Source organism: Osmerus eperlanus, chromosome 4 (assembly GCF_963692335.1).
Source record: "Osmerus eperlanus chromosome 4, fOsmEpe2.1, whole genome shotgun sequence".
Classification (NCBI taxonomy): domain Eukaryota; kingdom Metazoa; phylum Chordata; class Actinopteri; order Osmeriformes; family Osmeridae; genus Osmerus; species Osmerus eperlanus.
This window is the reverse complement of record NC_085021.1, coordinates 8,962,153-8,979,259: the sequence shown is the minus strand read 5'-3', so window position 1 is coordinate 8,979,259 and position 17,107 is coordinate 8,962,153. Positions and strand designations below refer to the sequence as shown.

General features: G+C 51.1%; 1 protein-coding gene across 1 annotated transcript; it reads right to left on the bottom strand.

Moving 5' to 3' along the window:
* Positions 1-13: 13 nt before the first annotated feature.
* si:dkey-65j6.2 (rho guanine nucleotide exchange factor 40) lies at positions 14-15,425 on the bottom strand. The gene is made up of 23 exons (XM_062460502.1): positions 15,282-15,425; positions 11,803-12,000; positions 9,723-11,688; positions 9,367-9,567; positions 8,954-9,080; positions 8,676-8,769; positions 8,353-8,448; positions 7,973-8,089; positions 7,759-7,857; positions 7,428-7,579; positions 7,165-7,303; positions 6,348-6,470; positions 5,438-5,629; positions 4,442-5,352; positions 3,853-4,102; positions 3,603-3,692; positions 3,144-3,383; positions 2,770-2,940; positions 2,254-2,431; positions 1,981-2,085; positions 1,571-1,852; positions 1,155-1,426; positions 14-990 (listed from the first exon to the last, which is right to left on the bottom strand). Exons 1-22 carry the CDS (start codon positions 15,282-15,284, stop codon positions 1,161-1,163), a joined length of 6,000 nt encoding a protein of 1,999 aa, XP_062316486.1. The 5' UTR covers positions 15,285-15,425; the 3' UTR covers positions 14-990; positions 1,155-1,160.
* Positions 15,426-17,107: the final 1,682 nt, after the last annotated feature.

The window sequence follows — 17,107 nt, the reverse complement described above, 5'->3', positions numbered from 1 at the left end:
TAAACTTCCTCTCAGACACTGTCACAGACAGACACTCTCATGATCCTGTTCTCCAATCGAACAACCATCCTGACCCAACCATAAAGAGCTGACAGCCCCAATTTAGTGCCCCAACTGACAGCCCCAACTTAGTGGTGCATGGTAGATACTCTGATACGAGGACTACAATGAATATGGAAGACAGTGGCGTCATACAGTTGTTTAAAAGAGCAGCACCATACCCAGACAATGTCTAACTTTTATGACTTGTACATCCTACATGTACATACTAAACAAGCAACAGAGATATATCCTTGTACACAATTATTAGACAAATCTTATAGTAATGAAGCACTGAGAGTAACACCACTTAACTGTACAACTATACGTTTGGAAATAAATGATTCATGGTCACAGTTCTGAAGGATGTGGTTGTTCCACAGAAATAACTGATACTTACAAGGAAACACAAAGATAAACCCCCTGACTTTCAATCATGATACACACTGAAGGTAGTCAGAAATCAGTAGTGAGTTAAAAATAAATAAAAGGTTGCAGTTTTCAGCGCACAGTGCTAAGTCGTCAGCAGAGATGTTCTAGAGCCTGATGTTCTAGAGGACCTAATTCTGGATTAGTAACCTACTCTGCGATAGATGGAAATGACAGGAGCAGATATTACTGGTCCAGAATGTTCCACAGTGTCGGCCTGGTAGACCAGAGGTTCTAAGGCTGAACAGTCGTTTCTCCATTCAAAAACTCTCCTCTTGTCCTCCTCTTCCAGCTTCCTCTGGTGTCTTTAGAGCGACCATCATGTCCTCCATGACAAACTGGGCGTTTCTTCCTCTGCCTTCACGCCTCCTCAACCACAAACAGGAAGTTGTTGGAAACCAACAAGACCTCACTGACCGACAGGAAATCCTCAGAGATGAATCATCAGTAACATATCTGGTCTCGGAGGGCTGACTAGTATTAAACATCCGTTGATTTCAAAGTAGAGTCCATTTCTTGGTCCTGTAAAACAATAATGCAACCATAAGTAGTAATACAGCACCACGTATGGAACATTCAACTACTTAGACTTGTTTCTTACGCTTATGTTTTAATAGACCACTTAATACATAAATGTTGCTGCGCAACTTAACCAAACAAGTGCTTGTGCCTATTCGTTCTCTTACTGATGACTATGTCATGTCAGCAGCTGGTAGCCCACACGTCACCTTCAGGCCCAGGGTGGGGGTCAGGCCCAGGGTGGGGGTCAGGGAGGGTCTTCTCCTGGTTGTCCCAGGTGACTGGCTCTTTTTGTGATTGGCTTTCGTGGCACACAGCTGTGAGTTCTGAGAGGTGAAAGAGGAGGAGTCTACCACATCTCCACCAATCCCAGAGAGGCAGCTGAGCTCAGAGTTGCTAAGCGCGCTGACGTTCTCGCCTGACGACATCGAACTGTCCTCTGACACATGGGAGCAGGGAGATGACAGCACCACACAGTATTTACTATACATATACAGTATCTATTGATAAGAGAAACATGGTTAGCCATGGTTAATGATGAGAGGATAGTTTAGTTTCAAGACTTAAGCAGTAGGAAACTCACTCAGCAGATGAAGTCTGGCTTTCTGGTGAGGATGAGGATGAACATGATGAAGATTGCGATGATTACTGAGGTTCTCGTCCACCACACCCTCAGGGCAACAACAGACAGTATGATTGGTCTCTGGCCCTTGTGACTGATTCCCAAGGTAAGCGACGGGGGGTAACGAGCCTCGTCCAGAGGAGGAAGATGATTGGCTGCAGGAAGTGGAGGTGCTACTTCCTGAGCCAATGGAGTTAGGCCGTGCATGTTCTCCTCCTTCGGGTGGATGACAGGCTGCAGGGACTGAGCAGAGAGACAAACAACCTCTTCACTCAGGAAGGCACATTAGCATCAGCATGTTGGTTTATGTCTTTAGGTTTGTGTATCCATCTTTGTTTGTGTGCATGTGTATGGGGGTGTGTGTGTGTTACCTGTCCCAGGGGGGATAGAGTGGACATCTCTGTCACAGATGGATCTGATGTCCAGGAAGGACTTCCTCCCCAGCCCCATGAACAGCCTCTCCTGCACACGCAGCTCTGGAGCACAACACACAGCAACACAGGTCCATGTTTTTACATCCATCCCTCTAAAATGTCCATCCATCCGCCCATCCATCCATCCGTCTATCCATCCATCCGTCTATCCATCCATCCATCCAACCATCGTTCCATCCATCTAACCATCCCTTCATCCTGTGAGTGTACCTCTGTTGTGTGTGGCCTGTTCCCAGAGGAGCTGATCCAGGTCAGCTGTCCAGGCAGCTTTGACCTCTGACCTGTCAGCCCTCAGGGTGTAGGTGTCCTCAGCCCTCCTCCTCCTGAACCAGATCTCAAAACACAGACCGCTCACCCCTGAGGTGTGGGTCATTCCTATGTCACAGGTCTGGGGGGAGAGACAGAGACAAGGAGAGAGAGGAGAAAGACAGTGGAAAGAGAGACAGCGAGAGAGAGAGAGAGAGAGAGAGAGAGAGAGAGGGAGAGAGAGAGAGAGAGAGAGAGAGAGAGAGAGAGAGAGAGAGAGAGAGAGAGAGAGAGAGAGAGAGAGAGAGAGAGAGAGAAAGAGAGAAAGAGAGGAGAAATACAGTGGAAAGAGAGAGAGAGTGGGACAGACAGGAAAAGAGAAGAAGACAGAAGTAGAGAAAAGGTTCCTTAACTCTTCATATCCTAATTTGAGGTGTGTGACTGGTGTCTCAGAGACCCTGGCCCAGCATGCATCCAGACCTTGAAGGACTGTTTATAAACATAAACATCGTTTCCCACGTCTGTCCTCCTGGTCTTGCTGAAGAGGATGAGATGCTGGAAGAGGAACACCCTCCTGATGCTCCTCTTCCTCCGGTAGAACACTGTGAACTCATCCTGCCGAATCAGCTCACCCTGCTCCTGCAGGTTCACCTGGGGGGCGGAGCACAAACTGGATCAGACCTGATCTGACTGGACCAGAAAAAGGTTTTACCAAGAACAATAACAAGAACCACATAACGTGACAAACATACATGTCCTTCCCAGACAGAGGTCTGACATCTATACATCTTTATCTCTTTCTCTGGTTCTATCCACCCACCCCTCCTTCCATCCATCCCAGTCCCAGGTCTTACATCACAGTCCTGGATAGCGTCCATGGTGAGGAGGTCGTTGCCATGGCGCATCTGGAAGCGGACCAGGTCAGCAGCGGCCTGAATCTCGGCCCTCCCGCTCTCTCTGGCTCCCGCGCCTGTCCCGGGGCTCCACAGAGCCAGCATGTCGTGCAGCAGCAGGCTGTACTTGCTGATTCTCTGGATGGGCCTCAGCAGGTAGGAGGACAGGTCCATCAGGTCCCCCAGCTCCAGCTGCTTCCTCTGGCGGGGGGGCACAGATGACACAGGGGGTGGGGTCTTTCATAACATTCTCAATAAATCTTTTTTTTTTTTTTACCTGACAAGACCCTTCACGGTGTCTTAACGAGGACGGCCCAGGAGAGACGTCAGAAACCGACAATAACATTCATTGGTCTCCTGTGGGATGTTGAACCAATAAGTGAGTATCGAAGGCAATAGGATACAGGAAGTCCCACCCACCTTGAAGATGTCGTGTCTGTGATGGAGGATCAGGGCGTCAGACTGAGGCTTGTTCTTGCTATAGAGAGCATACAGACCCAAACTCTCCCTCTGCATGAACAGGAACACCAGGAGTCAGTCACCAAATCAACATGCTCCACGTTCCAGAGAGACAGCAGACAGCCACATGAGCACAGACATACATATATCATGCACATATTACGTACATGATACACACACTCGTGTCATGGGGTCGTTTCGGAGAACTCACGTGTCGCAGGAAGCATCGAGCCACCAGCAGGGGCTCCCGCTGGCAGGCCTCGAGCTCACACAGGAAGTGGCGCTGGTGGAAGTCATAGAGGCGCTCCAGGTTGCCGAAGATGAGCGCTCGTTTGCCCCGCAGGTCCTGGGGCACGTCGGGTCTGTCCAGCAGGGGGAGGTAGTGAGTCAGGATGTAGGCCAGGGAGCGCACGTACTCGCTCTCTGTCAGCAGCAGCTCCTCCACGATGCGCTGCAGCTTCCTGTCCAGGCGCAGGGTTAGGGTAAGCTTCACAACACAACAGAATAGAACAGAGTAGAATTGTAACTATCGTTTTTGATTCCAACGTGACTCTACCTTTGCTACTTCAGTGCAAGCTTACAGACGGAGAGAAAGGTTATGTGAAACAAGTGAAACCAAAACTAATATCCGACAACAGTTTGACTATGTATATATTTTCGAAATGTGTAAAGTAATATGGACATTTTGTAAAGCTCAGATGTTTTCAAACTCCTTCACAGTAGCTGACAGTAGACAGCGCCACCATGAGCAGACAGGTCTGTCAAAAATGGGAAAACGTGGTGTTGGTCAGGACACTCACAGAGCCTTGCTGCTACTCTCCACAGCCCCAGTGGATGACGTGGCCTCCCCGCCCCCCCCAGGAGCCTCTGTCCCGCTGCACGAGTCCTGGGAGCAGAAGCTACCGTGGCGGGAGATCTGAAAGCGCTGGGCGGCTTGAAGAACCCTGCGGGACGGCTGGCCGTGAGATCGCGACGGCGCTTGGGCCTCGGATTGGCTGCTCGACGCGGCGCACGACTCCTCGCTCATCGACCGCGCCCCCAGACCGCGTTGCCAGGGGAACCACTGGCAGCCTATGGTGTGAGAGCGGGAGAGGGAGGTGTCTCGCGCCCTGCTGCTTCTCCCCCTCCTAGACTCCCGCTCCGTCTTCCTGGTTGCCCTGTAAGGAGGGGTCATGGTGGCGTCTGACCCCTGGGCAGTGCTGTCCACGGGCCTGTGGGCGGGGCTACAGCAGACCACAGGACTGTTACTGCTGCTGCCCTCGAGCGGCCTGAGCAGCCTGGCCTGGTCTGGACCAGAGACAGCCCGGGGACGCTCCCACGCTGGGCCAGGACCAGGTCTGCACAGCGCCTCCTCCTGGCCTGCAGGAGGAGCTGTCTCAGTCCTGGCCTCTGGCTCTGCACACCACGGCCCAGCCCAGGGGCCGACGTGCTGCTGCTGTGGCTGCCAGGACTGCTCCAGATCCCTCAGCCTCTCCTCCAGGTGCTGCCTCACCTCCTGACACCTCAGCCAGGCCACGTTCCACACACGCATCCCCCTGGAGCCCCTCAGGGCGCAGGCCTGGGCCTTCACTTCCTGGAAGCAGTCGGGGGAGAACTGGAGGAACCTCTCCTGGAAGCTGTGGAGGGTGGCGGCAGGGTCCCTGTCCTGGGGTGAGCCTTCAGCCTGGTCCTGCTCCAGGTACCTTCTGCACTCCTCCGCCAGCAGTGAGGCCTGGGACCAGAGACAGAGGACATGCAGGTATGAGTGCATGAGTGAATACATCCAGGCCCAAATGACCTCCCAGATTGCTTCCAACCTCTTGACAAAAGTGACAGATGTGGAGTAGAGCCTCCAGCTCCCAGCGGCACCTCTCTGCCCGCGACAGGAAGTGAGCCAGGACGGACTGGAAGGTGTTCACCATGGTCCTAAAGACCTCCGTCTCGGGGTAGGAGGAGGTCTGCAGTCGCTCTGCCTCCCTCACCAGAGACTCTGCCTTCAGCTGCTTCTCCTGAGGGACACATCCAGGTTATAAGACAATCCTCCCAAACACACCAGTCTTGTCAGATGCAGTTACTTTATCTAAGGGCACTTTATGCAGAACGTATTACCTGTGTGTCGTTATAGCACTGTGTATTGTTGTGAAACACTGACTGTTTCTGGGTTTTAACCCCTGTATTTATGTACTATTTGCACTATTGCCCATTCATATTCATATTCTTATTTATATATATATATTATTTATATTTTATTTATATTTTATAATTTACATTTTAAATAGTTTTATTTTTTAGATTGTTAGTTCCTAGGATTAGTTAGACTACTGTACTTTTATACTTTTTGATTGAAGATCCGTACATGTTTATTGTTTGCACCTTCCTGCCACAGTAAATTCCGTGTTTGTGTTAACCTACATGGCGAATTAAAACCAAATTCTGATTCTGATGTTAGAACTGTGCACTTGAAGTCTTTGATTATCTGCTGTATCTACCATATGCACAAATGTGCACGTCGCTTTGGATAAAAGCCTCGTTAAATGAATACGTGTAAATGTGTGCTAGCTCCAGTCGTCTTGTTCCATCCTGTTCGGTCCTTAGATGTGGGCCTCAAAGTTCAATCTTAGCCTGAACCTGTCCCTACCAGTCTACCACCACGTCTAGTTAATAGCACACGGTGCTCTTCTACGACCACACCTCTCCTGACAGGGACATGAAGGGAGTGGGACTTACGCCAGCCTCAGTGAGGAACGAGCTGAAGCTCTGCAGGGTCTGGTCCACCCTCTCTCTGGGGTCCTCCACGGCCTCCGCTTCCAGCAGCCTCCTCTCCCCCTCGGCGGTGAACCACTCTCGGATCTACACACACACAGCAGCTGGTGGGGTGGCTGGGGCATATGCCTTTATGACAACACTGTTGATGCTATGTGTACGACGCGTGACGCGTCACTTTGCCGTATGATTGGATGGGAGGCGTTCCTACCTGTGTGAAGTGTTCCTACCTGTGTGAAGTGTTCCTACCTGTGTGAAGTGTTCCTACCTGTGTGAAGTGTTCCTACCTGTGTGAAGTGTTCCTACCTGTGTGAAGTGTTCCTACCTGTGTGAAGTGTTCCTACCTGTGTGAAGTGTTCCTACCTGTGTGAAGTGTTCCTACCTGTGTGAAGTGTTCCTACCTGTGTGAAGTGTTCCTACCTGTGTGAAGTGTTCCTACCTGTGTGAAGTGTTCCTACCTGTGTGAAGTGTTCCTACCTGTGTGAAGTGTTCCTACCTGTGTGAAGTGTTCCTACCTGTGTGAAGTGTTCCTACCTGTGTGAAGTGTTCCTACCTGTGTGAAGTGTTCCTACCTGTGTGAAGTGTTCCTACCTGTGTGAAGTGTTCCTACCTGTGTGAAGTGTTCCTACCTGTGTGAAGTGTTCCTACCTGTGTGAAGTGTTCCTACCTGTGTGAAGTGTTCCTACCTGTGTGAAGTGTTCCTACCTGTGTGAAGTGTTCCTACCTGTGTGAAGTGTTCCTACCTGTGTGAAGTGTTCCTACCTGTGTGAAGTGTTCCTACCTGTGTGAAGTGTTCCTCCAGGTGGCGTAGCTGCAGCAAGTACTCCAGGTGTTCCAGAGTGGTGTTGGACTTCTTCACCAGGACGTGAGCCTGCTCCTCCACCTGGCTGGACAGACCAGCCACGGCCTCCAGCGCAGCACTGCAGACACAGGGGACAGGCTTGTGGACACTGTACCTGTTAGTTCTCCTACCCTGTGCGTCCACCTGCCTGCACGGAGGACAGATGTCTTCCTGTGGTCTGTACAGTGATGGGAGATGTCTACCTGTAGTCACTATAGTGAGGGTATCTCAGGTCACTCTCTCTCCTCAGCCTGGCTAGTATGGCTCCGCCTTCCCTCTGCAGGAAAACCAAGCGGCTGTCCGTCAGCATCTCTCTCATCAGAGTCCTCTGTCCTGTGATGCTCTGCTGCACTTCCTGTAACACCGGGAAAAGACACTGTCAGTAAAAAGACGGTACGCTGGGAATCCTCTGCTATCCACAACATCCCAGATAATAGGTCAGCGATGCATCTGTGTCCTGGACAGGCAGGCTGGTCTAGTTCCTGAAGAAGAGCATCAGTGTATTACAGCCCCCTGTGTAACTGTGTGTCCTACCTGGACAGTGCCGATCCTCTGGACCCCCTCCAGTCTCCCTATGGTTCTGAGGAGCAAACCAGATGCTTCCTGCAGGTCTGACACGAACGGCTGAAGGTTCTGGAAAACAGGAATAACTCTCCTGACTAGAGACACCAGAATGGTGGTGCCACACCATACAGAGGCTAGGTTAAAGGTCAGGGGTCAGCATCTATCTCGGATTGGTGTGGCTAACCTTGTGAAGCTGGAGCCAATCAAGATGGCTGTAAGGCAGGGTTCCTTCCAGGGCCGAGGTCAGCTGACTGGAATCCACCATCTTGTTCAGGGCCCTCAGGGAGCTCACAACCTCAGTCTGTTGCCAGTCAAAATGATAGTCAGACAGACAGACCTGGCAAGGTAGCTAGGACCATGGTGTGGGGGGCAGTTCAAGTTAATGTTCCAACACTGCTAGACAGTACTGGAGAACTGGTACTAGAAGATATTAGCAGCTAATCTAAACTTAAGCTTTTCTAGGAAGCACTTCTTGTATCAATGCATTGTTTTCATTTCGGTTGGTAAGTTAAATCAAGTATCCCCAAAGGTAGAATAGCAAGTCTCATTTGACCCAGTTCTGACCTGCAGTCCTGCGTAGGCTGACTGTGTGTCTGGATGACGGCTGCTCTCCTTGTCCAGCAGCACCAGCACTGCGTGGACAACAGGGGAGGTCTGCTCCTACAACACACACATCAGGACACACAGCGGCAGGTGTAATTGGCAGACCTGAAGCCCATCTCTATGTAGGGTAGAATCCTCCATACAAAAATTAATGAAAATCCTAGATGTTGTTCAGTTGACAGAGGTCTTGTGTAGCTCTTTACTGCCCCCATGTGGCCTAGATGTTGCTATGCATAAGCACACCATTTAAACACCACTGAGGAGAACAGCAGTGATGTTCCTACCTGGAGCATCATCACTGCCTGGTGGAGCTGTGGAGGGGGAGGAGTCTTACGAGCATCTATGACTATCGTCATTCCTAGTTCTCTGATCTCTTGCCTAGAAACCAAGGAAACAATATAATTATGTTAACTCACCGTATCACAAAAAGACACAATTGTGAGGTCCTTCAGTACCATCTGAGGGTATGATAACAGTTAAAAAACATGTTTTTAAGATCAATCCTGTCACTGTCTCCTAGGAGACTCTAGAATGACACCCAGACAAGGGGGAGGATCCATACCTGGTTATGGAGTAAAAATACAGCAACATCTGGTAGAGGTCTTGACTGGACCCCCTAGACAGGGTCCTCCAGCCCTCCCGGGCTACATACACCTCCACCACGGCCCTGCTCATCCTGTCTCTGCCACCTGCAGTCACAAACACCTGTGTTAACATGTGAGGCTGGAACACAGCTAACAACCCTGACACAGTCTCCTATGGACTCATGACCACAAAGTACCCACAGCACATTCATGGTCGATAACCTATCATTTCATAATTCAAGGCTATTGTTGTGTCATGAACAACATGCACTGTTGAGACTTGAACAGTTAATTTGCTGAGTTTGTTGAATTACACACAAATAATGTTTATGGTCATAAACAGTGTATAGTTAGGTGTGGTCTCTGTTGTCTGAAGTGTAGGTGCCCCTGCCTGTGAGACAGGCCAGCCCCAGGTGGAGAGGGAGGGAGCAGGGGTCTGGGAGGCCCAGGTCTGGGGCCTCTGGCCTGGACGTGAAAGGCTCAATGGGCTGCTGCTGGAAGTATTGTCCAGGGGGGGTCTGGTTCTGTGGCTGTCTGGCTGACTCTGGTTGGTTGCTGCAGGGCACAGGGAGTTCACTAGCCTGGGCGCCATCTGCAGGAGGGAGATATATGCATATTCACTTTTTTTGTTGTTGACAAATGTATATAATGTGGCTCGAGATAACAACATTATATTTACTAGTTTCCTTGTCCCCTCCAGCAGGTAATCATGAGCCTGACAACCTCCTGACAACCTGGTCTTCTCACCTGTGCAGGTCTTCCTGCGCCTGTTGGTCTTGGGGGAGACCAAGCCGAAGGCCGTGGCGTTTTTACACTTCACCACGTGCAGCCTGGGAACCATGGCGTCGGAGCAGGAGGAGTCAGCGCTGTCCCTCCTGGCCGTCTGACCCTGGCCCTTCCCCTTCCTGTCCCTCCTGAGGGTGTGACCCTGCACCACCAGCTGACAGCGCTCAGAGGTGTCCACCACCGTGGTGGAGAGAGAGGAGCAGCGCCCGTCTGGGTCAGCAGCACCACTGGATTTGACGGCTCCCGTCCTCTCAGATTCAGCAGTAGGAACACTGGTCACGTTCCCCGATGTTCCACAGGGGACGGGGTTATGTTCCCCAGACTCTTTACAGAGGGAGGTCTCTTTGCAGGGAAGGGGGGGAGTATTTACAGCAGAACACACAGGGGCTGTCCCAGAGATTGGTCTTGGTGCACAGAACTGCTGAGGGCCACTAAAGTGTTGCTTAGGGGCCCTATAGTATGGCTGGGGGGTAATAGAACAGTGCTGGGGGGCAGTCGAACAGTGCTGTGAATGTTCTCCCCCACCACCATTTGTTTGCAGCTTCCCCTCAGTCAGACAATCCTCCTCTACCACCGTCAGAATGTTTTCTCTCTCCGTCCTATTCTCTCTCTCCCTTCCTTGCTCCTTCTCCTTCTCTCGGGAGAAACAGACAGGGTTCTGCAGTGCTGCCTGGTAGGATTCTCGGTAGCGACATCTCAGTTCCTGGGCCCTGGAGGTACCTCGCCCCGGTCCCAGACCCTGCTCGTGGCCTGGCTTCGGCTCCAGCCCTGTAGCACATGGTCCTCCTGAGTCCTGCAGTATGAGCCTCCGTCTCAGACACGGGCTACAGGGTTCCTCACAGAAACGGACCGTCCGGCCACACTGGGAGGACTCTCTGGGGGGAGAGGGCTGCTGGTGGAGGGGCTGGGGTCCATGTTGGGCTGGAGGGGCAGGAGCAGGCTGGCTGGGCCTATACAAGGATATCCAGGGATGTGTGCGTGACTGGACCTGCGTATGCGACGGTGTGTGTGGCGATGTGCATGACTGTGTGCGTTTTGGTTCCTGTGTGCGTTTTGGTTCCTGTGTGCGTTTTGGTTCCTGTGTGCGTTTTGGTTCCTGTGTGTGCGCCTCTGTCTGGGCTTGACTAGAATGATGTGAGGCGTCCATCTTCTGGGTGAACTCCAGCAGGTCCACGTACTCTCCCTCAGGCTCCTGCCTAAAGGAAGTTCCACCTGTCCCTACACCCACCCCTCCCCCCAGAGGCCCCCCGGCACAGCGGCTGTCCCAGGGGTGGCCAGACACCCAGCCCCTGGTCTTGGCCGTCTCCTCGGCCCGATGCACACGCGGCTGCCTGGAGGGGGCGCTCCTGTCCACCAGACACAGGGACACAGCGATGCCATGCTTGGCTGGGCAGATCCTCGTCTCTACAGAGAAGCCAGAGTCACGGGGTTGCTGAGAGGGACCTGACGAGGACTCCTGAGCTTGACGAGGGAGAGCGACGGCGGGAGGGAGAGGAGGAGGAGCAGGAGGCGGGGCCATGGTTCTGGGTTTATCCACAAATTTGGGCCGAGCCACCTCTTCCCATGGTAACCTCACGACAGCCTGGTCGGTGACTAGTAAGCACTGGCTGAGAGGCGTGCCGCGGCGCCCCTCGTTGACCTCCCTGAGCCAATCAGACGTGAAGATGCAGGTGTAGGCCGTCTCGGGGATGGGAGTTTCCTCCACCTGCGGGGGCTGCTTCCTGTCTTGGTGTAGCTCCTCCTCCTCCTCCTCCAGAAGGCTGCAGACCAGGATGCGGGCAGCCTGCTGGGAGAACGGGGCCGCCTGCAGGTAGAAGTCTCCCGGGCGGAGCAGCAGAGGGCTGAGGGGGGCGAGGTGGAGCGCCACTCGGTCCCCCAGACACAAGGGCCAGCCCTCAGACTGGAACAGCACCCCACTGAACTGAGCCTGTAGGGGTGACAGGAGAGGACACGTCCTGTCAAAACGGGACTTTCATACGCATGAAGAGGTGTGTGTCTGTGTGTGTGTGTGTGTGTCTGTGTGTGTGTGTGTGTGACTCACACAGGCAGCTTGCTGAACACTCTCTAAGATGTGCTTAGCCGGGACAAGGAAGTTCAGCAGGCAGCGGAGGGCGTCGCCGTGGTAACCCTCCTGGATCCGCTGTAGGAGCTGATTGAGGAGGGTGGGGGCCGTGGCGTGGAAGGGAGGGTAGAGGGCAGAGAGGAGCGCCTGGATGGAAGCCTCCACAGACTCAGGGTTCTAGAACGGGGAGGAGAGAGTCAGTTGCTCCAGCGTCCTGTAATGAGATACAGATAATTACAGGATCCTAGGAGAGCAGACTTTAACACACAGACATGGATGACAGCTCATTCGTTCACACAAATACTTCACACACATACATGAAAGAGAGAGAGAGAGAGAGAGAGAGAGAAGAGACAGAGAGAGAGAGAGAGAGAGAGAGAGAGAGAGAGAGAGAGAGAGAGAGAGAGAGAGAGAGAGAGAGAGAGAGAGAGAGAGAGAGAGAGAGAGAGAGAGAGAGAGAGAGAGAGAGAGAGAGGAGACAGAGAGACAGAGAGAGACAGATAGGGAGGAAGGGAAAGGCTCAGACTGGTTTATAGTTTCACATTCCCTCTGACCTCAACCCTGGGGCCTAGTTGCCTGGCACCCACTTTTAGGCCATGCTTAATATAGCATAGTCAAGGTCTGCTGTAGCCTGACAGGTTAATGTACACACACACACACACACACACACATGTCCCTCTGCTTTGTCCGTGCTCCCTCTCTCTCCTCAGACAGGACCATCCCTTCACTATCCATAACTGGGTCAGCCAGTCCAATTCTCCCCAGTGGAGAGGAGAGGAGGTGGGATCATATCATACAGCAGGGATCCCCTCCTGTATCCTCTAACACCTGACACCCAGCTAACAGCTCTTCTCTCACCCCCCAGCTATGGAATCTAGGCTCTGAGCATTCCAGTACCCTGACACACCTTCCTGGGACCAGGGGAACCAGAGATCCTTCAGTCAGAGGGCCGCAATGTGGGGTGGTACCCCTGGGTGTGGGCTGGACTACACTGGTGTTTGGCTACTAGTTTTGAAAGGCACCTGCCAAGCGAAGGGAGGGTCAGTGAAAGATGTTTGTAGCCATGGTGACTGGGTTTGTAAGATGCTGTTGGGTTGGGCCTGGTGTTGGTCCACATCACAGGGATCCAGGGATCCCACCCTCTGTTACTATGGCTTGAAGCACAGCTTTAGCGATTGCGTGTCTCTGTGTGTTTGAGACTTAGGATGATAGAGAGATAGAGAGAGAGAGATGGGAGAGGAGGGAGAGAAAGACTTAAGAGAGTGAAGAGAGAGACAGACAGACAGACAGACAGATATAATATGAAGGGGTACAGGCCTGGTGTTCTGCAGAGGACACACTACTATGGGCAGTAAACGAACACACTTCTCACTAAACCAGAGAAATCACTGTCACGAATCAGGTTGCAGATGAATGTAGTCTGGGCTAGTTTCCATGAGAGGTGTGGACAGATGTCTTTATATCTGAACAGCTCAGCCAACAGGCCTTTGAAGTGGCTGTTTTGCTTCCAGATTGTCTTGTGTACAGTCTACAGCAATATCAGCAGTCTTGAGCCCATTAGGCTACTTATTTTGGCTGGTCATTTGAGCCATTCCGTTCTGTCACCAATCAGACCTTTAAATACATGCCGGGATCCATTTCCTGTGCTTATGTCTGGGATTGTCAGACAGATAAATTAAAACACATCAGAGCTCTAGACCTTCCAGGGACTGACTCCTCAGGATTGTTGTGGGACAGAGTTCTACTAAACTCTACTGGGGTCTAACTGGTGTCCTCACCACACCTCCTGACTAGAGAAACTAACCCTGACAATACAGCATTCTGGAATGTGATTGTTAGTAGTAATAAGTAGATTACTGCTGAGAGAACCATGACTGCTGACTCGTCCAGTTGGCTTGCCTCAGCCAGGAGACAGAGAAGATAGTCTATTGTAGTTCAGTTATAATGTGATGCCTGCTCCCTGTATCACATCACTGAACAGAAGTCCAGCTGTACTGGATTTGTTAAATGTCTATCTAGCCTGGTAGGGCTGTTCCACAGCTTTATATTAATCCCTTAAAGGTGTCTGTGTGAGGACGTGTTGACACTGAGTTGTTGAAACCATTTCTAGCCCTTGAATCAAAGGTCAACTGGCTGACATGATATCATTACCCTGAACCCTGCGTAAGGAGATTACTTAGTATTTTATAACCTCTAAAGGAGCAATAGAAGTGGATCATGTTGTGTAAATCACAATGCCCTTATGGAAGCCTACTAGGTCAGCGATATAATGACCAGTCTGGTCTGAAGAAACAGTGTGCATGATCTGTCCAGGACGCTGGGAAGCAGATCTTATATTCACCAGGTTCAACAGCCACAAAATACAAGTTATTGTCTTATTCAGCAGATTGGTTGAAAGTTGTTTTGCTAACTAGTACTCAAGCAGCTCACATGAGTGTGAAAACATATCATTACACAAAGCTGTTGGCATGTTCATAAACACATTATTCAGTATCCAACTGCTCCAAAACACATCCCGTCAGCATGCTGGCCACTCTCACCAGCTGTTCGTGCTGCCTGTAATTAGCTCACAGCTCAGAGGTTTCTCATTCACTCCCTGAAACAACATCAAACAACACAAACATGAATATGAAAGTTTGAGTGTTCCTGAGAGGGGTTGCTCGTGTGGGGTGGGGTGCATGGGGTAGCTGGGGGTCGTTTGCTGGGGTTTGGTATTTTCCCGAGGTACTTTGGTAAGATAGTTAGGTGAGGTGGCTGGCAGCATTGGCCAGACAGGACAGAGTTGTACTTGTCTAGCAGTAGAAAGAAGTCTTGTTCTCAGGTTTGTCACTATAACTGCTGTTTTTACTCTTGACCACACTCTCCATGTCCCCAAACCAACCCGCAGTAAGCTTCTGGAACATACACACCTTCTGCATTATGTTACATTACACCCAAAAGGCACGGCACACCCACCCCACCTGAACAGCTCTCAACATGCAGAAACAAAAACAGGAACTTTTCTAGAGGTTCCCTGCTGGTCAGGAGCAGACTGGCTTTTGGAGGAATGTAGCAGAAGATACCGACATGGCAGTCAGTAGCACATTTGAGAAGACTGAGCTGGTAACATGAGAGCCCTCACCTTGAGTCCTAACACTCTGGCTGGCATGCTCCAGGGTTAGGTTAGCTAGCTACCGGGTTGAGACACTGCAACAGCTCCCAGGGGGTGTCATGTATGTACTGGACATGCGGGGCTACACGTGTTAGGAAAAGGAGAAGCTCAAGGCTGTCGTTTCAGATATTCCAACCCTTTAGTTTGACAACTTCAACAACACATTGTTATTTTGACAAGTCTAAAAACACTACGATAATGTTGCTGAAAGCATCAAAGCAGTTACACTTTACGACAGTCATTCTGATCTGGAAGGATCAATAAAGATAATTGTAATATGCGATAAAGAGAAAGGTAGTCACAGTACCATCTCTCCTACGGGCTGGTGCTAGTCCCATGTGGCAGAACAGTCTCTGTGTACGAAGTCCAGTCGTGAGAGAATCCACAGACAGAGAGGTTTGTTCTGACCAAAGTGGTGGATATGGTTCTGAAAGGCTGGTTCTGACAGAGTCATCCCTATAATGTCCAGTTCCCACATGGTCACTACTAAGTGAAACAGTAAGCTAATACAACCCGTCTCTTCTCTCACTCTCTAACTCTCCCGTCTCTAGTTATCTCTGCGTTGCCTGGTGCTTGGTTCTATGTTTGTCAACCCCTCAGCTGGAGAGGGGGCAGTGTGACCCAGCATACGAGAGGAGTAAAGCAAGGGAGGAAAACAGAGAGAGAGAGAGCAAGAGAGAGAGAGGGAGAGGGAAAGAGAGTTGAAAAAATGGTTTGCTTTACAGAAGAATTCTCGTTCTCTCTCTTTTTCCCTCTCTCTGTCTAAAAGACTCAGATTTTCCAACAGACTCCACTCCACTCCCAATTTGAGACAGAATGACCGACATACATTGCACTATGCTACTATAACTGAGCAGTTCCTGAGATATTATATCAGCTCAGATGTTGGTCCCCAGCTGTCCCATCCCGACACCCTTCTCCTCATCCTCCTCTTCTCCTAATTCCCCTTCCAGTTCTCACCCTGTCCTCACCCAGCTTTCATCATCTGCCCTTTGTCCTCATCCAGCTCTCCCCATGCCTCCTTTAGGCAGCCCCCTACCACTCCATCCACCCCTATCCTCCACCCCCTACCACTCCATCCACCCCTATCCTCCACCCCCTACCACTCCATCCACCCTATCCTACACCCCCTACCCTTCCATGCTTGCTGGCTCCCCTTGAGCAGCACAGGAAATGTCAAATTACTTTGCTAGCAACTGGAGCTAGCTGTGTTAACATGTCATACCCTGAAGTATCAGTGTCTCTGTCTCTTTATTACTGTTGGGTCTGAATCATCTGTTGGTCAGGGCTGAGTTGACCTTGTACCAGCGGTCTGCCAGGGGTGGCTTCTGTAGCGACAGAACATGACTCACCACAAACTAAGAGGGCAGACTAACACACACACAGAGAGACCGGCAGACAGATAGACAGGCTGACACAAAAGCACACTGACAGAAGCCCGGCTAGCAGTCCAACAGTGGTACAGGGGTGTTTAGTGGTGTTAATACCAGGGACTATGGAAACAGCCGGGAAACACACCACACACTGCTATTCTGGCCTCCAGAATGCTCTCAGCGTTAGGCATGTTTTGAATGAGGCCTCTCTGCTAGAGCAACTAACACCCCATTATCATTCTGCCAGCCAGTTAACATACTGGACACCTCTCCCAGAGGAGTCCATCAGACAGAGGCCTGGGGGCCAGTCAAAGTAGGAACACCAAACCTACATGTAAATACAATTTACTAGAAAATCCTCAATCTACTTTAGTCTGGAGTGTAAGGTTAGTGGGTTAATTAGTTTGCATTTCCATTTCTGGGAAAAACTCACTGGTTCAAGTAGACAAGAGAAACTGAAAGATTCCAACCATAATATAGAAGGATAATTTTAGCATTTCTCGCCAGGCTTGGAGACCAGTAGCTGCATACGAGCCTTGCAGTGACAGGACTGAAGTGGAAGATGGATTGACCCAGGGGTAGAGAGGCCCTGAGACCATTAAAGTGTCTGTGTGACCCCTGACCCTGTCTCCTCCTGAGATGAACCCAGGGTGCTGAATCATTGACCTGGACAAGCAGCTGCACGCCTGCTGCAACACCCCCACCCACTGCCAGACAGGTCCTCACATAGCTGTGTGAACGTACTTTCATTCTGCCGGCT